At 45.8% G+C, this 23,382-nt stretch overlaps 9 protein-coding genes across 16 annotated transcripts; 4 read left to right on the forward strand and 5 right to left on the reverse strand.

The window, feature by feature from the left end:
• Positions 1-84: 84 nt before the first annotated feature.
• Positions 85-3,124, reverse strand: Atg10 (Autophagy-related 10). Its single transcript, XM_017157053.3, has 4 exons — positions 3,059-3,124; positions 1,268-1,367; positions 1,047-1,203; positions 85-992 (listed from the first exon to the last, which is right to left on the reverse strand). Exons 2-4 carry the CDS (start codon positions 1,361-1,363, stop codon positions 727-729), a joined length of 519 nt encoding a protein of 172 aa, XP_017012542.2. The 5' UTR covers positions 1,364-1,367; positions 3,059-3,124; the 3' UTR covers positions 85-726.
• Positions 1,444-3,117, reverse strand: LOC108067822 (tRNA (adenine(37)-N6)-methyltransferase-like). 2 transcript variants are annotated; one of them, XM_017157052.3, is made up of 4 exons: positions 2,917-3,115; positions 2,639-2,825; positions 2,108-2,582; positions 1,444-2,053 (listed from the first exon to the last, which is right to left on the reverse strand). In XM_017157052.3, the coding sequence occupies exons 1-4, from the start codon at positions 2,976-2,978 to the stop codon at positions 1,593-1,595; spliced, it is 1,185 nt and encodes a 394-aa protein (XP_017012541.2). In that variant the 5' UTR covers positions 2,979-3,115; the 3' UTR covers positions 1,444-1,592. The 2 variants fall into 2 exon arrangements, with proteins under 2 accessions (XP_017012541.2, XP_070068800.1); XM_070212699.1 differs by having other exon boundaries at positions 1,444-2,582; positions 2,917-3,117.
• Positions 3,125-3,485: 361 nt separating the features above from the next.
• Prosalpha1R (Proteasome alpha1 subunit-related) lies at positions 3,486-5,343 on the forward strand. Its single transcript, XM_017157147.3, has 4 exons — positions 3,486-3,621; positions 3,680-3,779; positions 3,840-4,016; positions 4,764-5,343. The coding sequence occupies exons 2-4, from the start codon at positions 3,704-3,706 to the stop codon at positions 5,243-5,245; spliced, it is 735 nt and encodes a 244-aa protein (XP_017012636.1). The 5' UTR covers positions 3,486-3,621; positions 3,680-3,703; the 3' UTR covers positions 5,246-5,343.
• Positions 5,328-8,962, reverse strand: LOC108067876 (deoxyribodipyrimidine photo-lyase). 3 transcript variants are annotated; one of them, XM_070212904.1, is made up of 4 exons: positions 8,944-8,962; positions 7,110-7,181; positions 5,778-7,055; positions 5,328-5,716 (listed from the first exon to the last, which is right to left on the reverse strand). In XM_070212904.1, exons 1-4 carry the CDS (start codon positions 8,953-8,955, stop codon positions 5,363-5,365), a joined length of 1,716 nt encoding a protein of 571 aa, XP_070069005.1. In that variant the 5' UTR covers positions 8,956-8,962; the 3' UTR covers positions 5,328-5,362. The 3 variants fall into 3 exon arrangements, with proteins under 3 accessions (XP_070069005.1, XP_070069006.1, XP_017012635.3); XM_070212905.1 differs by lacking the exon at positions 8,944-8,962 and adding an exon at positions 8,409-8,544; XM_017157146.3 differs by lacking the exon at positions 8,944-8,962 and adding an exon at positions 7,963-8,098.
• Positions 7,666-8,843, forward strand: LOC108067782 (uncharacterized). Its single transcript, XM_017156983.3, has 2 exons — positions 7,666-8,130; positions 8,493-8,843. The coding sequence occupies exons 1-2, from the start codon at positions 7,705-7,707 to the stop codon at positions 8,841-8,843; spliced, it is 777 nt and encodes a 258-aa protein (XP_017012472.3). The 5' UTR covers positions 7,666-7,704.
• A 1,741-nt stretch (positions 8,963-10,703) lies between the features above and the next one.
• cathD (cathepsin D) lies at positions 10,704-12,146 on the forward strand. The gene is made up of 2 exons (XM_017157110.3): positions 10,704-11,729; positions 11,793-12,146. Exons 1-2 carry the CDS (start codon positions 10,812-10,814, stop codon positions 12,051-12,053), a joined length of 1,179 nt encoding a protein of 392 aa, XP_017012599.2. The 5' UTR covers positions 10,704-10,811; the 3' UTR covers positions 12,054-12,146.
• A 1,509-nt stretch (positions 12,147-13,655) lies between these two features.
• Positions 13,656-15,772, reverse strand: puml (pummelig). Of its 3 annotated transcripts, none has more exons than XM_017157107.3 (2): positions 15,324-15,772; positions 13,656-15,067 (listed from the first exon to the last, which is right to left on the reverse strand). In XM_017157107.3, exons 1-2 carry the CDS (start codon positions 15,456-15,458, stop codon positions 13,847-13,849), a joined length of 1,356 nt encoding a protein of 451 aa, XP_017012596.2. In that variant the 5' UTR covers positions 15,459-15,772; the 3' UTR covers positions 13,656-13,846. The 3 variants fall into 3 exon arrangements, with proteins under 3 accessions (XP_017012596.2, XP_017012597.2, XP_017012598.2); XM_017157108.3 differs by having other exon boundaries at positions 15,645-15,768; XM_017157109.3 differs by lacking the exon at positions 15,324-15,772 and adding an exon at positions 15,137-15,288.
• Positions 15,773-16,465: 693 nt separating this feature from the next.
• Positions 16,466-18,501, forward strand: TTLL12 (Tubulin tyrosine ligase-like 12). Its single transcript, XM_017157020.3, has one exon. The coding sequence runs from the start codon at positions 16,591-16,593 to the stop codon at positions 18,472-18,474; it is 1,884 nt and encodes a 627-aa protein (XP_017012509.2). The 5' UTR covers positions 16,466-16,590; the 3' UTR covers positions 18,475-18,501.
• On the reverse strand, positions 18,161-23,334 carry sax (type I BMP receptor saxophone). Of its 3 annotated transcripts, none has more exons than XM_070212508.1 (8): positions 23,202-23,334; positions 22,633-22,756; positions 21,209-21,284; positions 20,491-21,146; positions 19,599-20,009; positions 19,313-19,538; positions 19,081-19,252; positions 18,161-18,470 (listed from the first exon to the last, which is right to left on the reverse strand). In XM_070212508.1, exons 1-7 carry the CDS (start codon positions 23,260-23,262, stop codon positions 19,103-19,105), a joined length of 1,704 nt encoding a protein of 567 aa, XP_070068609.1. In that variant the 5' UTR covers positions 23,263-23,334; the 3' UTR covers positions 18,161-18,470; positions 19,081-19,102. The 3 variants fall into 3 exon arrangements, with proteins under 3 accessions (XP_070068609.1, XP_017012510.2, XP_017012511.2); XM_017157021.3 differs by lacking the exon at positions 18,161-18,470 and adding an exon at positions 22,479-22,514 and having other exon boundaries at positions 18,487-19,252; XM_017157022.3 differs by lacking the exon at positions 18,161-18,470 and having other exon boundaries at positions 18,487-19,252.
• Positions 23,335-23,382: the final 48 nt, after the last annotated feature.

Consider the following 23,382-nt stretch of genomic DNA (forward strand, 5'->3'; position numbering starts at 1 on the left):
TTTTGCAAATAAACATTTTCAATGCGATTCCTCGAGCCCGCAATACCTCGGTTTCGCCAGGAACAGGGGAGTTTTGTGTCGGCGCCGGGGTGCCGCTAATGCCACACAGTAGCCAGTTAACATTAATTATAAATGAACCACTTAACATTAGTAAAATGCAAGGCAAAGCGGCTCAACTAAGGCCACGCTTGTGTACAGTACAATTAGGTCTAAGCATATACCTGTCTAAAAATAGCCCTATATTGAAACTATGAAATAATTGAACAAGTAACTACTAGTTGATATTACCAGTGAAATTAACAATGAAAGCGAGTGGAACTTGCAAAGTTATACTATGTTAGCCCTATAATATTTAAAGCATAAGTAGAAGAATATATCCCAAGCGGAGTTATAATATGTGTACAAAGTTTGGTTCCTTTCGTAGGTTTATTAAAGTACTTTGTTTCGTATTTAGATTGGCCAAGGTGAGACGTTTAGAGTGGTCGCTATATAACTATATCCCATAAAAGTTTGCCCGTATATATTGTACAATTTGGATCTTCACGTGTGCCAAGTACTAGAAGAAATGGGGACCCACAATGCCCTCAAATATAGTATATTCAATGCAAAGGTCAAACCAGTTTAAGATAGCGAATGAAATGTAAAACTGTAAATTACATATGCCATATTATCCACACATGTATACTCCTATAACCAATGTTTAAAACAACCACCAATAAATGTAAATTATGTGTAATCTTGGCTGAGACCGTAGGCATTTTGAAGGTGCAACTTCACATGGGGTCCGTAAAGGCTTATAAAGGTGAGAACTTGATTACTGCTGGGCTGTCCGAATTGTTTGAGCACCTCGGCGGTGCGACATGGATGCAGTGCCATGAAAGGTCTAAAAAGCACAGGATGGTCCATTTGAGTAAGAATCTGGTAGAGTTCAGTGGCTTTTGTTTCCGGCATAAACAGTTGCCAAGTAGCCTCCAAGTCCAGAAGGCTTCCATCTGCAAGAAAATGAGTTAAGTTGTGTTACTAAGTTCTTGGATCATTATAAATACCTGATCTGTGTGCCTGGAAAAACATCATAGGTACTTGATAGGATACACTAAAAACAACGTGGTACTCCACATTCAGCAACTCCTCTGAATTATCCTTGCCCCCCTTGCATTTAATCTTTTGACTAAACTTAAGGAAGGTGTTGGGCTCATCCGAGTTCTAAATTTAAAAAAATGTAGTTATTTCAAAAAATTAGATTACGAAATGCCTATTGGCTACATACTTTTTCCTCCAGCATCCAACTATCGCCCAATTGCTGGGAAATTCCAAGAAACTGCTTAGCCTGACTCAGAAAGTCTTTCCAGCTTAAATCGCCCATCACGCTGAAAATATACAAATTGAAATTAAATTACTAAAACCATTACGTTTAGCCGAGCATTAAACATGAAAGAAAACAACTTATTTGCGTGGGAAACAAGCCTCGTACATATATTTCAGAATGTCCTGAATCCTAGAGCAAAATTGAAACGCCAAAGGTCAAAGCTCCTCAACATGAAATACTTAAGCTAAACACAAATCGTCAATCAACGAATATCTATTGCAATAAATTAGGCGCTGCGCAGATCGCCATCCAAGGCGGTAACCTGCACATTTTCATTGCGCCGGACCTGAACAACAGTCACCGTGGCGGCCTTGTCGTCAAATTTGCACGTCACCGTGACCTCCCGCAGCTGGAAGGTGAATATTTGTGAGCCGTATTTTGTGCGCAGGTAAACAGAGCGCGGATCGGCCTCCAGGATGTCCACGATGCACTGCTTCTCCACCTGCAGCTCCTTCAGCTGGGCCTCGGCGTGCTCGTTGAAGCTCACGCTTAGCCGACTGCTGGCCACCACCCAGTTGGGCACTCGCACGGCGCTCGGTGGCGGCGGCATGGCATCCGCCCCGATGCTCGAGTTGCTGGTGTAACCAGCCGCTCCGTACAGCTCCAGGTCCGATTCCTCTCCGTCGGGCTCCTGCCGCGAGTCGTAGAAGTCCAGGCTGTTCTCATGCGGTCCAACCGAGGTGCCTCCTGTCCGAGGCAAGAACTTTAGTTGGCTTTCGGGGTTTTGGTCGCCCAACGTACCTGAGTCAACGCTCAAGGACGGCGCATCGTAGTGTGGAATGTAGGGCTTAATGTCCAGCACCGGAGTTCCGTCCACCATGTCCGTGCCGAAGAAGCTGATGGTGGCGTTCTCGATCTTCTCTATCTCCACCAGAGAGAGACCAATGGGACAGGGTCGGTGCGGAGACCTCGTGGAGAACACTCCCACCCGCTCGCCACCGAGACGGGGAGGCGCCACCTTGGCCTTGGGATGGGCATTGTTGCGGTGGAAATGGTAGATGAGCCACAGATGCGAAAAGTCGCCCAGTCCCTCCAGCGAGTGCTCCGGATTGGTAAAGACACCGTCGTTCAGCTGGACGATGCCGCGCAGGCGACTGCCCACAATCGATTGCCTGGGCACGGCTCGCTTCTCCGGGAAGGCCGTCCTAATCACTCCGATGGGCCGAAAGTGGGCGTAGTCCTCGCCGGAGCCGCTTCCTCCGTTGGTCTGATGGCTCTGGGGATGGGTTGGGAGGTGTGATTTGTGGGTGGGTGTGGGAGGGTCAAACGCACCTGACCTTGTCCCGGCTGCTGCTCCTGCGCCTGCTGCTGCTGGTGCTCCTGCTTCTCGCCGGCGACCTTGTCCTTGGCGCTCTTGTTGTTGCTCGCAGCGCAGCCCTCGCAGCGGAAGTCCTGCAGCAGGCGGGTTATCGTCTCGATGTCCTTGCGCTGCACATGCTGCAGGTTGCGCACTTGCTGCCTGCATCATGGTCAAGGCAAAATCGGTGTGAACTTGAACTTTACCAGTCGCAAAAGGACACTTTTAGGAATTGGTGTCTCCCAAAACGCACCTGAGATTGTTGATCTCGTTCCGCGCAATGGTCAACTGGCTTTTCAGATCGTCCTCGTGCATTTTCGCTGCCGGCGACCCGCACTTGGCTCCCAATCAATTTGCAATTGCAGCGTACTCCGCTGTTATTGATAAATATTTACCTCGAATTCGCCCAATTGGTTGTCCAGCTAGAGGTGGCCCATCATCTACGCACGGCACCGCGTCGCTATCGATTGTCGATAGGTCAGTCCAACGTGGTGTTGGCTATGCAGCTACTTTCAAGCTGAATTTAGCTACTTTCGCCTTGTAAGAATTAACTTTTTAAATTAAATTAAATTAAATTAAAATATTAAAAATAAAACGAAATTTGGTACATTACGTTTCATAATTTAATGTATATAATTTTGTTCTACTTATTCGGCTTATTTTAAATATTCGAAGGTGTCGAACTAATGATACAATACAATTTAAATTATTAGTAATCAAAAATATAAATATAGTGGTCTTTATTTTAGCTTTTTTATGTTTCCCTTCTATTATTGATGCTCTTCTCTATATATTCGATACCAACAAAAAGCGATAAATCGCAGCGCGCGTTGCTTTTCGGTATTTTTTAGGCCCATTGTTGGGTTGAGAATGACAATCTGAATTTGCACAGTAGGTTCGATTCGAAGCGAAATTTTCCCTGCTATATACAAATTTGTAAATTCCTGTTGTTCGAAAGGTGCGTTGTTTCCGAGTATCCCCTTAAATCTACTTTAACCGGCTTTACCCATTTGCAGCCACCGAATCAAGAAACACGCATCATGTCTCGCGGAAGTTCAGCCGGCTTTGACAGACACATCACGATCTTCTCGCCCGAGGGACGCCTCTACCAAGTGGGTGAGTAACCTGGCATTCCCAGCTCCTTCTCCCCGATCTAACATTCCCCATCTCCGCCAGAGTACGCCTTCAAGGCCATCGCCCAGGAGAACATCACCACGGTGGCTCTAAAAAGCGGCGACTGTGCCGTCCTGGCCACCCAGAAGAAGGTAACCGAGAAGAATATCGTTCCCGAAACTGTGACCCACCTGTTCCGCATCACCAAGGACATTGGATGCGCCATGACCGGACGCATGGGTATGACAATAGCAACCCTTGATTTCTTCCAAGTCCCCGAAACAATCGAGCTATGTTTTTGTTGAATGGAGTACCGCGTACTCATACATATTTGTTAGGATCGTTTGATTCATAAATCGGCATTTGTTGTCTCTAGGTCTAAAAACCCGCTCTAAAAATCCACTGTATTACCAGAATATTCCGCAATATTTAGCCTAGACTATGAGTAAAATTTTTTAAAGCTATACATTAGAGGGATACAATATAATATATACAATATACAATTCCCGCAAGAGTCGAGCTCTGTTTACTCATACATATTTGTTAGGATCGTTTGATTCATAAACCGGCATTATTTGTTGTCTCTGGGTCTAAAAACCCGCCCTAAAAATCCATCTTAATACCAGAATATTCCGCCATATTTAGCTTGGCATATTAGTAACATTTTTTAAAGCTTGTTTTTCCATTTAGAGGGATAAAATGATAATGATACTTTATCAGTTTATCTAGTTGTTCGCATATATTTTGCATATTTTAAGCATATATTTTTTGCATATATTTTGCATATTTCCAATATGCATCCGAATTTATTACATTTGAAAAATATGACACCTTCCTAGAAATTTTAGTAAAAATCTTACCAAAAATGGAAGTCCGATGTCTAATGTTAAATATTTGGTTCACCCTTCCTATTACTTCTAGTTTGACTCAAAAAATGCATTGATTTTACCTGATCTGATCTAACGATTCTACTCTTTTTCCCCCTAGCTGATTCCCGCTCGCAGGTGCAAAAGGCCAGGTACGAGGCCGCCAACTTCCGCTACAAGTACGGCTACGACATGCCCGTGGATGTGCTGTGCCGGCGGATCGCCGACATCAACCAGGTGTACACGCAGAACGCCGAGATGCGTCCGCTGGGCTGCAGCATGGTGCTAATCGCGTACGACAACGAGATCGGACCCAGCGTTTACAAGACAGATCCGGCCGGCTACTTCAGCGGCTTCAAGGCCTGCTCTGTTGGCGCCAAGACCCTGGAGGCCAACAGCTATCTGGAGAAGAAGTACAAGAACAACTTGTCCGAGGAGAAGGCCATCCAGCTGGCCATCACCTGTTTGTCCAGCGTGCTCGCCATTGACTTCAAGCCCAACGGCATCGAGATCGGCGTGGTCAGCAAGACCGATCCCACCTTCCGCATCCTGGACGAGCGGGAGGTCGAGGAGCACCTCACCAAGATCGCCGAAAAGGACTAAGTTCTAAGCCCAGCTAACTGTAATTTTGTCATATTTTATAAAGCCTCTTGGATCTATGGTTAAATAAAACAATGCTCTTGGCTTGCATTCAAAACTAAGGCAAAGAGAACAAACGTTTTATTTCTTCTTGTGCACCTTACCGCCGTATCGCATGACAAAGGCGTTCACATCGAACTTGCGCCGGCAGCCCTGATAGTTCATGTACCGAACCTTGCCGAATATCGCGCGCTCCTTCCAGCCCATGTCGTGGACACCGCCAATGGACCACATGCAGCCGACATAGCCGTTGGGATCGCGTCCGTCGAGGCTGTACTTGTCGTTCAACAGGATCGCGAACTCCAGTGCCTGTTCCGGGGTGGCGGTCCACTCGAGAATCTTCTTGGCCCAGTACATGCGCAGAAAGCCGTGCATCTTGCCCTCGCGCACCAGCTGCAGTTGCGCGGAGTTCCAAAGGTCGTCGTAGGTGAGGGACTAAAAATAGGAAACCATATTAATTTTTAAGTAAGGAAAGGAACGGTTTTATTCAGTATACCATCTCTAGTTCTTCTAGGCTGTAGCACGGATCCCTCTTGTCCTTGCGATGTGCATCTAGGGTTTGGTAGGCCCACGAACTGAGGCCTTTCAGGCTATCATAGTGCTCGTTGTAGAAGCAGAAGTTGTCCGCCAGCTCGCGACGCACAATGGCCTCTTCGCAAAAGGCATCCGCGGATGCCTTGTGTTGTCCCCGAAAGCGCTGCACCTCCAGAGCGCAGCGCTGGGCCGAAATCTGGCCAAAGTGGAGCCAAGGCGAGAGTCCGGACAAGGCGTCTGCCGTGGGATCGTTCCGTTTGTCGTTGAATTTGCGCAACCGGCGGGTGCAGAACTCGTAGAGCTGCTGGCAGGCCGCCCTGTAGCCCGGCTTGGCCCACTGCACCTCGTCCACGTCCATGTCGCACTGCAGCATGGCATAGGCAGCTTCCCAGTCCACGGGTTTCGCCTCCTGGCAGCCCGTTCCATGCGGATGCTGCACCACGGGCGGAAATTCGCTGAGAAACTCGCCCAGCTTCGAGTTGATCTTGTTGCGAATGGTGCGGGCAGCGTACTCCTGCTTATCCGAGGCCACCCACAGGGGAACCACATTGTGGGCATCGACCTGCACCAGCGGCACGCTCTTGGGCAGCGCCTTGCCCACATCCTCGACCCACTGGCGCGGCAAGCGCAGCGGGGCAAAGTCGCAGACTACGGCTCCTATGTTCCGGGATTTCACGAATTCCGGCAGCTTCTCCGCGGCGGGACCCATTAGCAGGTGGAAGGGAATGGCCAGGGAGCGACACTGCTGCTCCACCTCCTGCAGGCCGCCCATCATGAACTTGTAGTGCCGGATGGTGGCATTCAGGAATTTGGGAACCAGGCAAAAGACCACCGACAACGGCAGCTCCAACTTGAGCGCCAAACGCTGGGCGAAGAGCAGGGCCCAGTTGTCCTGGACGCGGCCGTCGCGGGACATCCAATAGACGACGCCTCCGTCGGAGGATTCCTTCACATCTTCTGTTTTGGACAGGACACGCACTCGCTTCTTCCGGAAGGAGAATTCCTGAATGCTGGGCGCCGTGCAGGATCGCTGGTGTTCCAGGTGGGTAAGGAACTGCTCGAAGTTCTGGTAATCCGGCTTGGAAGCCAGCAAAGCCTTCGAAGTGGATGGCTCCGCATCACTACTGTCCTGCTCACTTTGTTCCTCTTCCTTTGAGCTGTCCTCCTGCTTTTTGGCGGGCTTCTTGGAGGGACCTGCCTTCGTCGCCTTGGTCCGCTTCATCGTGTGTATGGGGGGAACCTGGATATAATAAAAACTACTTTATTGGCGTTCCAATAATTCTGGGTAACTCACGATCTTGAACGATTGGCGCCAATGGGCTGCAAGTGTAAACATTACTGCGTGGCGGGATGGCAACTCTTTCAGCTGTTGAAAGGAATGTAAGCAAAGAATATGGCCGCACTTTAAATACCCTTTATTATGGCTATTTTTCTTTCAATATTTTATTTTGCAAAAAAACAAGTAACGAAGTTAGCTTCGGCATGCCAAAGTTTGTATACCCTTGCAGTTCAAATATGTAGAAACTTATAGTTGAATTAGCCTTCTTTTACCCTTTTTTGGTATATCAGATGTATTAATGCACATTTTTAGATTTTTTCGTCAAAATCAAAATGCCTATTTCCTATGAGAGCCATATTATATAGTGGTCCGATCCGGCTCGTTCCAACACGGTAAATAAATGTCGAAAGGGCCTAATTGAGGGATATTCAAGTAGTCACTGAAATTACTTGTTGGGTAGAATAGCCTATATGAATTTTAAAATAGCCCTATTGATCACGATATCCCTAAATTATCGATTACCGAGAAAACACAACCTTGAAAGCGCAAACCGAAATCGACGAACTGACGCTGCTTTGCTTAATATTAAAATATATATTTGTGGATAAAAATGGAGAGGTCAGTGACCGAAGCGACATTTATTGCCAACATTGAAAGGACTGCACGATCCACACTGTTGCCAAGGTCCAACGTGCCGATTCACACGGAGATGATAGAGTACGCAGTGGCCTCGACCCGATTGTTTTTTATTCACCACCCTTCCGCCTGGCGTCAATGGACCTCAAAGAACGAGGCTTTCGAGGATCTTTCTGCCCAGGATGCCTGTGACATTTTCCAGACCGAAGTTCTGCCCCAGTTGGACACTTACAAGCTGCCGCAGCCGACTAAGAGACGCCTAAAGCTCTTAGACATGCATCCTTTCTTCAGTCGCGTCGAGAATGGCTATCAGTACACTCCAGATCCCAAACTAACATCTCAATTCGCACTGCAGCACCACCGCGATTTCCTCCTCACTGGAGATGTCCAGAAATACAAGGTAAGTACAATAAATCAATCAACTTAAATATGTTCGTACTTTAATAACGAACTATTAGACTTAAACTAAACTAGATCGTCCCCAAAAAATGAAGTATCTTAATAAAAACCAAATGTCCTGGAAAAACCTACCGTAATAATATTGTGAAATAATAATATTAGTTTTAATAATGTGGATTTATTTTTTTCATTTACCTGATGTATGTTATTTCTTTAATTTTTATAAGTATACATAATGTATACTATACATACGTATTACCTTATGAAAAAACAACTTACATGTCGGAACACCAAAATAATCTGCTATTATTCACACACATTGGATAAAACTCATATCTTATCAAATTTTCTTTCCCTTTATAGAAAATCGGGTTTGAAGGACGATCCCAAATCGTGGTTATAGACAAAGAAGAGGCAGAGCGGATGACTTGTGTTGGATACAACAGCAAAGTAAGTCACGAGACTTCTGTGTTGTTATCGGTAATGTTCTCCACTGATAAGGAGCTTTCTATTGGCCAAATGCAAGATCTCGGTGAGATTCACCAACGAATGCGTCGTGCCAAACAGGCCTTCGAGGATACTGCCAAACATTTTCCATTCCGTCTAAACATTGATGATCTGGTTTACAATATGGAGATCTTTGTTAAGGTGAAGTCTAAAATTTGCAAAGTGTTGAGTGATTTTAGAAACAAAGAACTGGTTGCTGTTTTATAACTTTTGTTAATAGTTTTGTAAAACTATGCGAAATCATCAGAAATACGAAACTAAGAAGGTGTACTAAAAATTTGAATGGAATACATTTTCAGTTGCTTACATTAATTTGCATCTATTAATTTGTGCACAATTTAAAAAATTTAATTATTTTAAAAGCTGTCAATTCTGACACGTGAAACGTCATAGTACACACTACTATCATTTTTTATGTTCATATCCGCTTATCATTATTATTATATTGACACTTTATACTTATTAGGCGGCACTCTCAGCCTATAAACAAAAATTGAAAAATTAAATTTGTCTTTTACTTTAAACACACATAAATATTAAACCATGTACTTCGTACTTGATTTCTCTTGAACTATTCGTATTAATAAAACACTAAGATTGTTAAAAAAGTTTTGACCAAACTGAGTTATTTAGTTGCAACAGCGTATTTATTTTGGTGTGTGGGTATTATTTAATTTTTTCCGGGCAATGAGAAGGATAATCGGGCTCTATCGATTGTTAATTATTTTGAAATCAATAACTTCTTACTACATTTATTGGGGCAATTCGTGATTTGGGTTCTAAATACATTTCGTTAAAAGTTATATGCCTTCGTTAAATGAGAGTCTAGGAACAAACTAAAAATTAGTACGTATCTATTAGAGCCCTGCACAAGTATACTCGTAGAGCCCTTTTAAATGAGAGTCTAGGAACAAACTATAAATTAGTACGTATCTATTAGAGCCCTGCACAAGTATACTCGTAGAGCCCTTTTTCTCCCATTTCAAAAAACAGCTCGAGTAAATCAGCTCACAAAAATGTTCAAATCGAATAGCTCAGCTCCTAAATTTTTACAATGAGTTACTCGACTCGTTCGAAAACAAAGGGCTCATGGAATCATAAGCTCATGGAATCATGGGCTCGAGTAGCTCAGTTTTTCGACCGGAGCTGAAAAAACCTTTTTTTTTTTATTTTGCAATAATTTGGATGAAGGATTTTTGTGGCTTTTTATGCAACCGCAATATCTTAAGATCAACTCGATTTAATATGTTGTCGTCTTCAACAATTATCTTTGTTAAAAATTAAAAAATAATAAAACCTTTCTCCGCCCAAGAATCGCTATAAATAAATAGCTACCCTCGATGGACCGCAATTTTTTTTAACAGTTTGCCAAAAAATTGCTTGTCGACCATAGTTTTCCTGTAACCGCCTCTTCTTTTTTTTGATTCTTAAGAAATCGCGGTCCACCGAAGATAATTATTTTGCTGCTTTTACTAGTGAATAATAAAACGTTTCTCCCCCCAAGAATCGCTAAAAAAAAATTACCCTCTACGGACCGCGATTTCTTAAGAGTTTGCTAAAAAAAAGTACTGGCGGTCGGCCATCATTCTCTTATAATCGTTTTCTCTTTTTGTAAATAAAATACTGTATATTTGTTTATTGTAAATGTTTGACATTAAGCCCTTGGAGCTATTTCTGTTCGTTTGTTTGGTTTGTTTTTTTTGACATGAGCTACTCGAGCCAAGCTGTTTGAAAGGGCTCTTGGAATCATAGGCTCATGGGAGGAGCTCTTACTCGATGATTCTATGATCCCATGACCTATGATTCCAAAGTCACAAACAAACAGCTCAAGCTCAAGCTCAGAGCTGATTTTAAACTCTACTCGTGCAGGGCTCTACTATCTAAGTATTAAGGTATTCCTAACACAGATTATCCTACCAGTCAAAACAAGTTGATTTAATAATTGTATCGTATCAATTGTAATTTTAAAAATACGTAGAGTTTACTAAAAAATAAAACAATTCCCAGACGTTCCAAGCGAACTATCGAGTCTCCAGAGTGCCAACCTCGCGCTAGGTATAATTTAGTGCCTTATCTGTGCTGAATCATTTTCGCTGTCCCGCAATATTTAATTAACTGCAGCGCGAGATCATTGCAGTTTTAGCCGTCAGTCAAGTGAAACATACAAAAACCAAAATGAAGAAGGCTGCCCTGCTGCTGGTCGCCTTCCTGGCTGTGGCCGTGGCCCAGTCGAATCAGCTCAAAAAGCCCGGATTCCTGCGTGTGCCGCTCAAGAAATTCCAGTCGGCTCGCCGCCACTTCGCCGATGTGGGCACAGAGCTGCAGCAATTGCGCATTAAGTACGGCGGAGGCGATGTTCCGGAGCCGCTGTCCAACTACATGGACGCCCAGTACTACGGACCCATTGCCATCGGCTCGCCGCCGCAGAACTTCCGGGTGGTGTTCGACACCGGGTCCTCCAATCTGTGGGTGCCCTCCAAGAAGTGCCACCTGACCAACATCGCCTGCCTGATGCACAACAAGTACGATGCCAGCAAGTCGAAGACGTACACCAAGAACGGCACCGAGTTTGCCATCCAGTACGGTTCGGGCAGCTTGTCCGGCTATTTGTCCACGGACACCGTGTCCATTGCCGGTCTGGACATCAAGGATCAGACATTCGCCGAGGCGCTCAGTGAGCCCGGTCTGGTCTTCGTGGCCGCCAAGTTCGACGGCATCCTGGGCCTGGGCTACAGCTCCATTTCGGTGGACAAGGTGAAGCCCCCGTTTTACGCCATGTACGAACAGGGCCTGATCTCGGCTCCCGTGTTCTCCTTCTACCTGAACCGCGATCCCGCCTCCCCCGAGGGCGGTGAGATCATCTTCGGTGGCTCCGACCCCAGCCACTACACGGGTGAGTTCACCTATCTGCCTGTCACCCGCAAGGCCTATTGGCAGATCAAGATGGATGCTGCCTCCATTGGCGATCTGCAGTTGTGCAAGGGCGGTTGCCAGGTGATTGCCGACACGGGAACCTCGCTGATTGCTGCTCCCCTGGAGGAGGCCACCTCCATTAACCAGAAGATCGGCGGCACTCCCATCATCGGCGGACAGGTGGGTATCTTGTGCTAGGGAATATCCTGCAAAGTCATTAATCCATTTGGTATCTCCTTTCAGTACGTTGTTTCCTGCGATCTTATTCCCAATCTCCCGGTCATTAAGTTCGTGCTAGGCGGCAAGACCTTCGAGCTGGAGGGCAAGGACTACATCCTCCGAGTGGCCCAGATGGGCAAGACCATCTGCCTGTCCGGCTTCATGGGCATGGACATCCCCCCGCCCAATGGACCCCTGTGGATCCTGGGCGACGTTTTCATTGGCAAATACTACACCGAGTTCGACATGGGCAACGATCGTGTGGGCTTCGCCGATGCCAAATAATCGAACAAAGAGAAATATACTTAACATTTAAATTGTAAACATTATCGATCTTTCTCCGAAGAACCTACGGAATATATATGTACTAGCTATAAAGTTTCTTTGTTTGATTGCGAGCTGTTTATGCCAATTTTTTGCTTACTTATCAGCCAAATGTATTTTGCTTGCTCTGCTCTTTGATAAGGTCCCAAGCATTATATTATGTGTGTGTATATATATATATATATATTGCATTTGTCATGATCAGTGGCGAGGCTAACTGAAAACGAATGTACATGACTGTCTGCGGTGCTTTTTCCACTCAATTAATTTGTATAATGTATTTTTCAAACAGAGTGAAGCTTGAACCAGCCAGTTGATAAGGAATCTCGGGGGATCAACGGCTTCCTCTGTTGTCATTTAATTAACACAACTCTACAAAGTGCAGAAAATTCTATTAACATTTATTTACTCATTCTGATCGTGGTGATCAGAGACTTTTCTGGTCGTCCATAAAGTTCCAAAAACCAAACAACAAAAATCATTTTTGGAACAACTTGTTAAATTGCCTTCTTTATTCCTAAGAAAAATTATGAACTTGTTCGATTAACAAATATACTGTTGATTTGGAAAATATGAATTTTTCAACGGTTTATTTGTATGTGATTTTGCAAGAAATGGACAAAAACTAAAATGTCCACATGGAATGCTAATTGGTTGTGAATTTAATTTGAACTTCTGTGTATTTTTGTTTTGGCAAAAATAGTATTTTACCTCACAAATTAAACTTAAAATTTATCCATTATCTATTCACATTTAAAAATTGTTATTTTTAAGTTTGCAGCTTTTTAAAAAAAACTTAGCTTAGAATTCAAACAACAAAAACCTAAGGAATTTTGAAAATAAAAAACCGGAACGGGCTTATTCAGATGAAAACGAAAGGTTTTGTCAACCCATTAAAGCCACCGTTCTAAGGGCCGTTTTCTCGTCCGCCTGTTAAATTTAAAGTAGGGTTAAAACTCTGATTTCCCATACGAGGTTTTAACCTTACTTTAAATTTAACAAACGGACGAGAAAACGGCCCTAAGAAAGCATAATTTCACAAGGATATATGTACATTTTGCATACAAGCCCTTCGTGACTCCAGTGAATCACTGCTACTGATAAAATCAGGCCCCCACAATAATGATCCGCTCCCGTTTCACCTATATAAATCTATTGTTTTTGCCGGGCCTATCAGCTGGCAGTCATTTGAGATAGCCTTAGACCCGAACCGAAAGAATTGAAAACAACTGGCGCGTGTGGGTTCTTCCGGATCGATGTCAAGTCTGACGTATGTTCGAGTCCACCGCATTTGTAGAGAACTTTTCGGCGGGCCAGCGAATGCCTCCATTGGCTGGCCGGGTTATCAATGGAACCCCATGCGCGGTGACAGTGCCCCTGAAGTGACCTTTGTACCGGGACTGAATCAGCACAAGTAGACGATAGCCGCTTAAAAGGTACTTGTGTAGTTGCGAGAACAATCCATGCAATCGAACCTGTTTATCTTATCTGTAATTTAAGTTTTAAAGGATTTGAAAGTGGAGCTGTTTTAACTTACTAAAAAGTTACTAAATTCGAGCTGAATTGCTTTGTAACAAATATATTTAGGCTAATTATTGAACAGTATTTGTATAACTCGAAAAATATAAGCTAGAAGGCCTAATTTCAGGTAGCCAAGTTTGACTATAGAGAGTAAAAATAGCGGCTGATTAAATAAGATGACCATTTAATACTATGCAAAGACACTTAGCTAATAGATACAGGCTGGCTCCTGCTCATTTCGGCTTGACATTGGCCGCCAGTTCGTCGGCGGTCGTCGTGGATGTGTCTGCGGCGGTGACGGTTTCCGGCTGGACCTCCACCTCCACCGTCTTCGCCGTGCTCAGGCTGGGCTCGCGCTCCTCGTCGGACTCCGTGGACTCGCGGATTAGCTGCAGGGGCGTCGTGATCAGCTTGCCACCCGGCAGCTTGTACATATCACAGGTCTCGTTCACATAGCGGTTGAAGACGTCCGGCTTGTCGGCGTACACATGATGGCCGGCTCCCGTCACGATCTTGATGTCCACCATGTTGCTGCCGCGCTGCGACTTGATCTTCTCGCCCGACGAGGAGTCTATCCACGAACGGGAGCCGTAGATGAATGTGATGGGTATGTCGCTGCGCACGTCCTTGATGCGGTGGATCATGGGGTGCTTGGCCCAGCCGAAGGACTGCATCATTGTGTGGAAGGCGGACTCGCCGCTGGGGCTCTGGGCATTGCACTGGTGGATGTACTGCGGCAGCAGGTTGATGTCCTCCTCGATTGTGCTCTGGAACTTGCGCATGATGTCCGGCCGCGTCTTCTGCACCACCCACTGACCGAAAGGTCCGGCGGCGCGCAGAGCCCACAGCGGATTGAGCGGGGTCAGAACCCTAGCTATGGCCCGCACCCAGAGCGGTATGGTCTTGCCGTTGGTCGAGTCCGAGGGCTTCTCGGGGAAGCCCCAGGGATCGGCCAGTATCAGGTGCTTGACCCGCTCCGGGTAGCTCAAAGCGTAGCTGGAGGCAATGAAGCCGCCCATCGAGTGGCCCAGCAGGATCATTTCGTTGAGGTTCATCTCGCGGCGCCACTCCTCCACCGACTTGACGAACTGCTTCTCGCACACCAGCGCATCCTTGGCGAACAGCGGCCGCGAGCTGCGTCCAAAGCCCAGGATGTCCATGGCGTAGACGGGGCGACCCTTGGCGAAGGCGTCCAGGTTCATCACCCACAGGGCGATGCCCGCTCCCAGGCCGTGGAGCAGCACGAGCGGCACCTCCTTGGACTCGGTGTTCATGCTGATCGTCCAGATCTTGTCCGCCTCGCCCACGGCCGGCCCGATGTCCACGAAGAAGCCCCGGTAGGGCAGCTTCACGTACGACAGTATCTTCTTCTCCACGGCGCGCAGCATGATCGGTGAGCTGGATGTCCAGTTACACAACCATTTCCAGAGAAAGAATCCTTTGTTTCGGGGATCCTGTAGAGAGAGAGGGGGTAAGTGAATTTGCAGTGGGGTAAGGGCTAGGTTTTAGGGTTCGCTGGGCACCTCTAGCCGCTGGCCATGCGATCCATGCCAGGTGTTCCGACCCGAAAATTACTTAACCAGCGGCCGTCGGTCAATTGCGCAGTTGTTTGCAAAATGGGAAGATATTTTTGAGGGAATCTCTCGTGATTCAGAGCCGACTGAGTTGGGATACTGGAGCTGGGACGTGGGACCTGGACCCGCTGCTTACCTCTAGGTCCATGCCCTGCTTGGATCCCGATCCCTGCTCGACTGCGGGCGGCGGCAGGTTGGCAATGGAGACGGAAGTGGAGGTGGGCGGCGGATCCACCACGTCGCCGCTCGCCAGTGCCAGCGGTGCGCTCATTTCGCTCGCGGTGATCTCGATCTCACTCGAGAACTGTGGAAGAGTAGAGTGTGCGGGGCGGGAGGTCTGGCTCTGTTTCTGGTGTCCTAACAACAATATTCCGCCACCATTTGCGCGCTACGTGCGTACCCGTCGAAAGGCGAGAGTTTCATGAAAATACGAGCGAAAGTAAATTCTAATTTGTACCCCTAGTACTGCCGAGTTGTGATGACTTTGAACTTCTGCTAATGCTCCGCGGCAAGTGCTTGGTTTGGTCTGATTCGTGCGTTGATTCGTGTCGCAATTACATGTTATCTATTCTAATGGTGAAATACTCATTGTTGTTGCTAATCTGCTGGTGGGGAGAGCCACTGACCAATACAGGCGCGCGGTCGCCGTGTAAACACAAACCGAGTGCGGTCACACCATCAGCTGGGCTGCTCAGCTGTTCGCCGGCAGTGTTGAGCAACAGTTGGGCAAAGGGCATGGACGTTGTTGTGGAGCGAAGCAAGGGGGGCTCTTATATTGATTTAAGCTCTGGTTAAATTTTGATTTCGAAATTCGAAAATGATGTTTATTTCTTCAATTTGAAAATTTAACGTTGCCTTCTGGGCAATAAATATACTTACGATGTCGGTAAATTCAAAATATTTATTTCTAGGACATTTAAACTAGTTTTGAGGGAACTTGATTTTGGGATTTTGTCTTTTTTTTTAGTTATTTGCTTAATTTAGTTTATATTCTCGTTCCTATAGCTAAATCATTGAAAAATAAAGGTAATTTTCTAGTAATTAAAGTTATGTTTTAAGACTTTGAAGAAGTAAATAATTTAATTTAAATCTTGTTATTGGGAACCAACGATAAAGTAAGTTTTCTTTAAACTAATTTTAATATTACTGAGATACAAAAAAATCATACGTTTAATTTTGGTATTGGTAGTATGCATAAAACCGTTTCCTCTCAAAAAGCTTTTTAAGAATAATTCTAAAAACCAAAGAACTAATAAGATACTGATCCTATAAATAGGGTCTTTCGCAGCTGGAGGCCCCGAAGAAGCAGAGATACGCATCACTGGACGCCCGGCACAAACGGTCACTTTATCAGGGACCTTGTGCTTTTCTGCTCCAAGAATATCGCAACTCGCACTCTGCACATGGACGGCATTAACAAGTACAACGAATTTGTGGCGCTGCACAAGCCGCAGCTGGAATCCTCTGCGATTCCGGTGCACTTTTGGCCAGCCCTCTACCGGAAACTGGCCACGGACACCTTCGACGCCGGCGAGGCACTGCAGCTGATGCTGATTGACTACGACGACGACGATGCGGAGCAGAATCCCGCCGAGGATGACGACAGTCCCAATCCGGTGTTCGCCTTGGGCGTGGCCCGGGAGCAGGGCGTGCAGGCGAAGGATCCGCAGGCCATCTACCTGGTCGATCACGCCTGGACATTCCGGCTAAACAGCGCCCGGCAGCAGTTGGAGCAGCACTCGCAACTGGCCGACCGACTGTCGGCCATCACTGGCGTGGATCTGGAGCTGGAGAACCGGGTGGATAAGATACTGCGCCGCCTGTGGAAGTACTGCCAGGCCTACTCCCTTGGCAGCGAGGGTCTGTCGGATGAGGATCGCCAGCCCATCTGGTATGTGATGGACGAGGTTGGCTCGGCGGTGAACCACTCGGATGAGCCGAACTTTCGGCTGGTTCCGCTGCTCTACCTGAACACCCAGACCACGTACAGTGTGCTCTTCCCGATCCGGGACTGCGAAGTGGGCGATCAGGTCACCCGCGATGCGGTGGAGTACGTGGCCAAGGAGGCGCCGCAGCGGGCTGCGCTGCTCCTGCCGTGGCGCGATGCGGATCTAACTGGCGAGAGCTTCTTGCAGGTGGAGCCCTCACCAGATTACTTCATAAGCGGTCACATCCCGGAGACGTATCCCAAGGACAATACCGATCCCCTGCCGGCCAGGTCACGATGCGATCCCCTGAAGGTCTACGCTGAATACGAGGTGGTGCGTCAGCATCTCACTTCGCCCGAGTTCATCCTGGTTGCCAACGAAGACGAGGCGGATGTCCTCTGGCTCACACATCACTTTAAGAACTTTGAGGAGTTGGCTGATCAATCGCCCGGCAAGTTTATCAACCAGTTTCCGTTCGAGTACGTCATCACCGTCAAGGATCTGCTCAGCATTGTCGGCCGAAGGGCGGCCAAGGAGCACCACAATGGCCTTACGCTGGAAACGTATCCCAGTTGGCTCCCCACCACCTATAATTTGGCCACGGAACTCCGTCAGTTCGCCGCCTATTACCAAACGAGGGCAGCCAAAGGCCTCGACAATCACTGGATCATCAAGCCCTGGAATTTGGCTCGCGGCCTGGACACCCACATCACGGACAACATCAAGCAGATTGTGCGTCTGCCGGCCACTGGACCTAAGATCGCCCAGAAGTACATAGAGCGACCGGTCCTCTTCAGTCGCGAGGAGTTGGAGGGGCGCGTCAAGTTCGACATTCGCTATGTAATCCTCCTGAAGTCCGTTAAACCCCTGAAGGCCTATGTGCACCGCAAGTTCTTCCTGCGCTTCGCCAATCATCCCTTCTCCCTGGACCACTTCGACGACTACGAGAAGCACTACACGGTGATGAACTACCAGGAGGAGGCGCAGCTGCATCACGTGAAGTGCGACGACTTCCTCGCCCTCTGGCAGGAACAGTATCCGGAGAACAGTTGGTCGGCGCTGGAGCAACAGATCTGTGAAATGCTCCACGAGGTGCTGCAGTGCGCCAGTCAAGCAGATCCACCCTGCGGACTGGCTCCTTGTGCCCAATCCCGAGCTCTGTACGCAGCCGACATCATGCTGCGGTGGAAGGACGGTGGGGAGAAGGTGATGGAGCCGCAGCTGCTGGAGATCAACTGGACACCCGACTGCAAACGCGCCTGCGACTACTATCCCGACTTCTTCAACGACATTTTCCGGCTGCTCTTCCTGGACGAGGACAACGACGACAGCTTTCGGCTGCTGACAGCAGACAACTAACAATAAACACGGTTTCGTAATGCTTAATGCTTATTCGTGTATTTCATTTAGACTATACAAAACTTAAATAGCTTGCCATTTGTACAATATACAAGTAGGTGTGTATGCTTCTATGCGTGGGGAACCAAGTGCTTAAGGCTTAACTAACTAGGACAGCGAGTCAGTTGGTGGTGTAGCTTATCTTTCTATCATAGCTTGGACAAGTTATAAAGTCATGTAGTGTAGAGTTCAAAGAGTGAGCTTACAGTTAACGCGTTTGCAATTCTCAATTGCAAATGGCACTTGATGAACGATGAACAATGGTAAATAGTGAAGTGACAATTATACAGGATGATATCCCAAGAGTTTATATTAACTTAAGGCAATTTTAAAGGCACCCCAGTCAAGCGAAGTTCACAGTGGAACGGAAACGATAAAGTCAATGTTATAGTCTTCTACATAAGCTGTCAAGGGTCTTGTACTTGGCTTAGTTCTTCATTCAACACGTGCGATCTTGGCCTAACTCTGAATAATACATGTACGAACTAATAGTGTGAAAATGCAAGTGAAAAATGTCAATGGATGAATCTTAAGCTAGCTAGGTGGTACACCTAAAATATCGCTTACAGCTAAGGCTTGACTACAACCACTAAACGCAGGCCTCGTCAAAGTCCAGGCGTATCTTCTCATCGGCGGAAGCTAGCTTATGTATAGTCTTTTTGATGCGCAGCGCTGGTAGGCGCACGTTGGGGTTTTGGTGCCAGCACTCCTTCATGAGCTTGGACATGCCAGCCAGTAACTAAAGATTGCAAACAATTAGATTTTAGGTTCGTACATCTGATTCGGAGATCTGACTTACCGAATCTGAGCTCCAGCGATTGGGAATGGAGGGCCTGTAGTTGTCGATGCAGACCACCTTGCGCATATCCTCAAAGCTGGGATCCATGGGCACCACATCGTAAAAGGGCACCTTGTACTCCTCGGCAATGCCGCACGAAATGGTGCGGCGACAAACCTCCCACAGGATCAGTCCAAAAGCATAAATATCTGTGCGTCGCAGTGCCTCAAAGCATTCCAAATCAATGCTGTGGGAAACAAAATTGTTATTCAAAAAATTTTTAAGCATACTGCTAATAAATACACACCTTTCATCCAGAACCTCTGGGGCCATGTAGCGCTTGGTGCCCACTTTTGGATTGTTGCCCAGATCCAGTTGTCCTGTAACATGCGAGTGGGTGACGGCCAGTCCAAAATCGGCTATCACGCAGGAACCATTCGAGTTGACCAATATATTCTTTGACTTCAGATCTCGATGAGCCATTGCCGGCTTTCCTTGCTTGCCGAATATCTCTGTGTGCAGGTGCACCAGGCCGTTGGCTATTGAAAGGCAAATCCATACCATGTCGTTGTGACTTAGAGCGTTGCGGTTCAGGTGATCGAAGAGCGAGCCCAGTGGGTAGTAGTGCGTCATCAGCCAGAGTTGGGTGCACGAGTTGCGCGACGTCATGTCGGAGCCGATGAAGCCGAGAATATTTTCATGGCGGAGCAAAATGGTGCTGAAACATAGGGGTTCGGTTATTAATGATGATTCATAACGCAACAGGTATTTAAAGCTATTTTACTAAGCAACTATTCTCATCTATTAATGTAGAAATGCCCTATGGAATTATTTTTTATTTATTTATATAAAGCAAACTTAAAGTTAAAACTATAAGCTAAGTAAGACTAGCAGCTAAGGCCTTCAGCTCGTCTGAAATGTCGAATTAGAAACATTTTTATTTTTATAATTGTGAATTTAGATTTTGAGCTTGATTTGGGCTTTTTCAAGGTGTCGAATTAGATACATTTTTATTTATTATTTGAATTTAGATTTTGAATTTATTTTGGGAGTTATATTTAAAAGAATTATCTGATGTGAAGAATTTACGAATGGGTTTATTCGTACACTTATACTAGAACTTATATCCGAAACTTAGAATGGATATTAAATTAACTTATGCCTTTATTCAGCAGTATAAGAAATCATTTTGTCCTCACCTGTAGATCTCTGTCTCCCGTTTCCAGGACTCCTCGTCGCGGCTGAAGAATATCTTGACGGCGATGCTCTCGCCGTGCCAGTGACCGCGCCACACCTCGCCGTACTTGCCCCGTCCGATGCACTCGATCAGCGTGACCTGTTTGGCCAGAGTGCGCTGCACCAGCAGGGGCAGTCCGCTGCCCGATCCCGAGGTCACCGAGTGCTGGAGGTACTCCCTGAGCGTACTGTCACCGGCGCTGGTGGCCCGCAGCAGCTCGTCGTTGACCAGATAGGCCTCCGGGTCCTGCTTGGTGCGCGAGGCCGCCAGGCGCTTGCGATGATTGCGGCGGATGAAGTAGATGGTCACGGCGCCCAGGAGGGCGATGATCAGAAATGGACCCAAAATGGCGGCGGACATCTTGCTTATGTTACTGGTGTCTGCCGTTATGACCGTCACATCATTGGCAAAGGGCAGCAGCTCGGGGTAATCTCCATCGTTGCAGTAGTCGCCGGCACAGCAGGCCACATTCACGTACTTGGCCGTGTTGCGCTTGCTGGGCGCATTGATCTTGAGCGAATTCTGGCTGCAGTACATGGGCAGTTGGTCCGGCGAGGTGATGCAGCCGCGGGACACTTGCTCCTGGCCATTGCCATCACGAGTGCGCGATTTCCAGCACTGTTGTTGGGGAAACATAAATTTAGTTCCGCATTCTGGCGGTTTCTAAAATCATAACTCACCTGAATGGCATTCTGGCAGGTGTGGGAAAGTTCATACGGATCCGTGCAGGGCGGCTCGCAAGAGTAGCATTTATATCTGTTGGAAGACAGGGATTTAATAATCAAATTGTAAACAAAATTGAAAAAGGACAGAACTAAATATAATATGAATCATACAGAATTGGTATTTTAATGATATACATTTTTAATATGAATATAAATATTTATATATAAGTTTGTTATTCGCGAACAATTTTTATACCCTTGCAGAGGGTATTATGATTTCAGTCAGAAGTTTGCAACGCAGTGAAGGAGACGTTTCCGACCCCATAAAGTATATATATTCTTGATCAGCATCACAAGACGAGTCGATCTAGCCATGTCCGTCTGTCCGTCTGTCCGTCTGTCTGTTTCTACGCAAACTAGTCTCTCAGTTTTTGAGCTATCGGGACGAAACTTTCGCAAAAGTCTTCTTTCTATTGCAGGTAGTATATATGTCGGAGCCGACCGGATCGGACAACTATATCTTATAGCTCCCATAGGAACAATCGGAAAAAAAAACTTTAAAAAATTCTAGCTTCGGTGTTTTTTGAAATATTACCTTCTACTTTTGGGGATGTTATTTTTTAAATATTTTTGAATTTCGAATAAATTATTTAAAAAATCGGACTACTATATCATATAGCTGCCATAGGAACGATCGGAAAATTAATGGAAAAGTAATAGGAAATAAATTCAAGCTTCTTTGCTTTTTATTGTATTATCTTCTACTCTAGGATATGACTCTTTTTAAATATTTCCGAATTTCAATTTTAATTTAATCAAAATCGGACGACTATATCATATAGCTGCCATAGGAACGATCGGAAAATTAATGAGAAATATTAGAAAATTGAACATTTTTGCGATTTGTTAATTAATAGGAATGATCTGCAAGGGTATATAAGCTTCGGCTGGCCGAAGCTAGCTTCCTTTCTTGTTTATAATGAATTGAATATATTAGTTTGTTAGTCTATTTAACGTTAACATTTAATATACTTTTAAATAAATATTATATTATAATATAAAAATCATCTAATACAAATTGTTTAAAAATAACTCTTTAAGCCATAAATTTAATCAAAAATGTTTTATAAATTTTTAAAAATTATCGGTGTTCTAATTTAACGGTTTCTTGGTTATTCTTAAATTTAAACATTTTAACTTCGTAGGAAATGTTTCGGTTCAATGACATTTCCTGGGATACCTCAAATTTATCAAATTCCCTTTTTTAGATTTCTGCAACTTTTACCTTCTTTTCATGCGGCGCTTACTCTTAATGTGTCTCCTAATCAAGGATTAGCAGCATGGTAATTGGGTGATAATAGAGGTTAGCGATACAGCAAATTTTCGACAAAAGCGGGGATTTATGCTGAAAGGTAGGGCCAAGCTCAAGATGCAATTACCTGGGATGCGTCTGCACAGAGTTCTGAGGAACGGCCGGGAACTCCTTGCCATTGATATGGGAGGAGGATGAGGGCTCCATGTCTATATCCGGTATGTCCTCACGTAAATGATCGCTGATTTCGGCTGAAAAACAACAAATGCACATTAAAACATACATACATCCATGCAAGGCCCCACCACTACCACAGGCACACAAACACACAGGGGCCCCAGCAAGTTCTGTATACACACACGGAACTGTGGTGTGCGTGGGCAAATCATTAAGAAAATGCACTTATGCTGCAAAACGCCCACGGCATCCATTTATATAATGCGTTCCATACGCTATTCCACCTTTCAGTTTTCACTAATGAGCATCCCGAGAACACCTTTACTCATCTAGCCTCGTCAAATACGCAGCACAATTGGCCAGAACAGCAGCATATGAAAACAAATCGGTCCCATCGAAAACATTCAGTCACTTTTCAAGCACTTTGTTTGGGCCTTTAAACCCTTCGCCACGAGCGTTTCTTATTTGCACCGCCTTCCTAAAACACTCCTTAATTTATTAACACTAACTAAAACCCACCTCTGGCATTATGGTATATTGAAAACGACAATAGAAAAACTAAAAATAAATTGGACTCCATTGCTCCATTCCGTTTTAGAGTGCGTACAGTGTGCCCAGAGCGCGTTGAAGGGGAGAACGTGAAAAATAAATATACCAAAAATACTAGGCCTTTGAATTCCCTAAATGGCCTGCGTAAATA

Source organism: Drosophila takahashii, chromosome 2R, assembly GCF_030179915.1.
Source record: "Drosophila takahashii strain IR98-3 E-12201 chromosome 2R, DtakHiC1v2, whole genome shotgun sequence".
Lineage (NCBI taxonomy): Eukaryota > Metazoa > Arthropoda > Insecta > Diptera > Drosophilidae > Drosophila > Drosophila takahashii.

Excerpts from the sequence above, each read along its gene's own strand:
- LOC108067876 (XM_070212904.1), bottom strand. Across the intron at positions 7,056-7,109 it reads GGCGCCAATCGTTCAAGATC|GTTCCCCCCATACACACGAT; the intron begins GTGAGTTACCCA and ends TATTATATCCAG. Across the intron at positions 5,717-5,777 it reads GCCTAGAAGAACTAGAGATG|TCCCTCACCTACGACGACCT; the intron begins GTATACTGAATA and ends TCCTATTTTTAG.
- cathD (XM_017157110.3), top strand. The coding sequence starts at position 10,812 with ATGAAGAAGGCTGCCCTGCTGCTGGTCGCCTTCCTGGCTGTGGCCGTG. Across the intron at positions 11,730-11,792 it reads CTCCCATCATCGGCGGACAG|TACGTTGTTTCCTGCGATCT; the intron begins GTGGGTATCTTG and ends ATCTCCTTTCAG.
- LOC108067822 (XM_070212699.1), bottom strand. The coding sequence starts at position 2,978 with ATGCACGAGGACGATCTGAAAAGCCAGTTGACCATTGCGCGGAACGAG. Across the intron at positions 2,826-2,916 it reads AACGAGATCAACAATCTCAG|GCAGCAAGTGCGCAACCTGC; the intron begins GTGCGTTTTGGG and ends ACCATGATGCAG. Across the intron at positions 2,583-2,638 it reads AGCAGCCGGGACAAGGTCAG|AGCCATCAGACCAACGGAGG; the intron begins GTGCGTTTGACC and ends ACCCATCCCCAG.
- TTLL12 (XM_017157020.3), top strand. The coding sequence starts at position 16,591 with ATGGACGGCATTAACAAGTACAACGAATTTGTGGCGCTGCACAAGCCG.
- Prosalpha1R (XM_017157147.3), top strand. The coding sequence starts at position 3,704 with ATGTCTCGCGGAAGTTCAGCCGGCTTTGACAGACACATCACGATCTTC. Across the intron at positions 3,780-3,839 it reads GGGACGCCTCTACCAAGTGG|AGTACGCCTTCAAGGCCATC; the intron begins GTGAGTAACCTG and ends CATCTCCGCCAG. Across the intron at positions 4,017-4,763 it reads CGCCATGACCGGACGCATGG|CTGATTCCCGCTCGCAGGTG; the intron begins GTATGACAATAG and ends TTTTCCCCCTAG.
- puml (XM_017157107.3), bottom strand. The coding sequence starts at position 15,458 with ATGAGCGCACCGCTGGCACTGGCGAGCGGCGACGTGGTGGATCCGCCG. Across the intron at positions 15,068-15,323 it reads AGCAGGGCATGGACCTAGAG|GATCCCCGAAACAAAGGATT; the intron begins GTAAGCAGCGGG and ends CTCTCTCTACAG.
- LOC108067782 (XM_017156983.3), top strand. The coding sequence starts at position 7,705 with ATGGAGAGGTCAGTGACCGAAGCGACATTTATTGCCAACATTGAAAGG. Across the intron at positions 8,131-8,492 it reads GAGATGTCCAGAAATACAAG|AAAATCGGGTTTGAAGGACG; the intron begins GTAAGTACAATA and ends TTCCCTTTATAG.
- sax (XM_017157021.3), bottom strand. The coding sequence starts at position 23,262 with ATGGAGTCCAATTTATTTTTAGTTTTTCTATTGTCGTTTTCAATATAC. Across the intron at positions 22,757-23,201 it reads AATATACCATAATGCCAGAG|CCGAAATCAGCGATCATTTA; the intron begins GTGGGTTTTAGT and ends GTTGTTTTTCAG. Across the intron at positions 19,539-19,598 it reads CCAGAGGTTCTGGATGAAAG|CATTGATTTGGAATGCTTTG; the intron begins GTGTGTATTTAT and ends TGTTTCCCACAG.
- Atg10 (XM_017157053.3), bottom strand. The coding sequence starts at position 1,363 with ATGGGCGATTTAAGCTGGAAAGACTTTCTGAGTCAGGCTAAGCAGTTT. Across the intron at positions 1,204-1,267 it reads GTTGGATGCTGGAGGAAAAA|AACTCGGATGAGCCCAACAC; the intron begins GTATGTAGCCAA and ends TTTTAAATTTAG. Across the intron at positions 993-1,046 it reads TTTCCAGGCACACAGATCAG|ATGGAAGCCTTCTGGACTTG; the intron begins GTATTTATAATG and ends ATTTTCTTGCAG.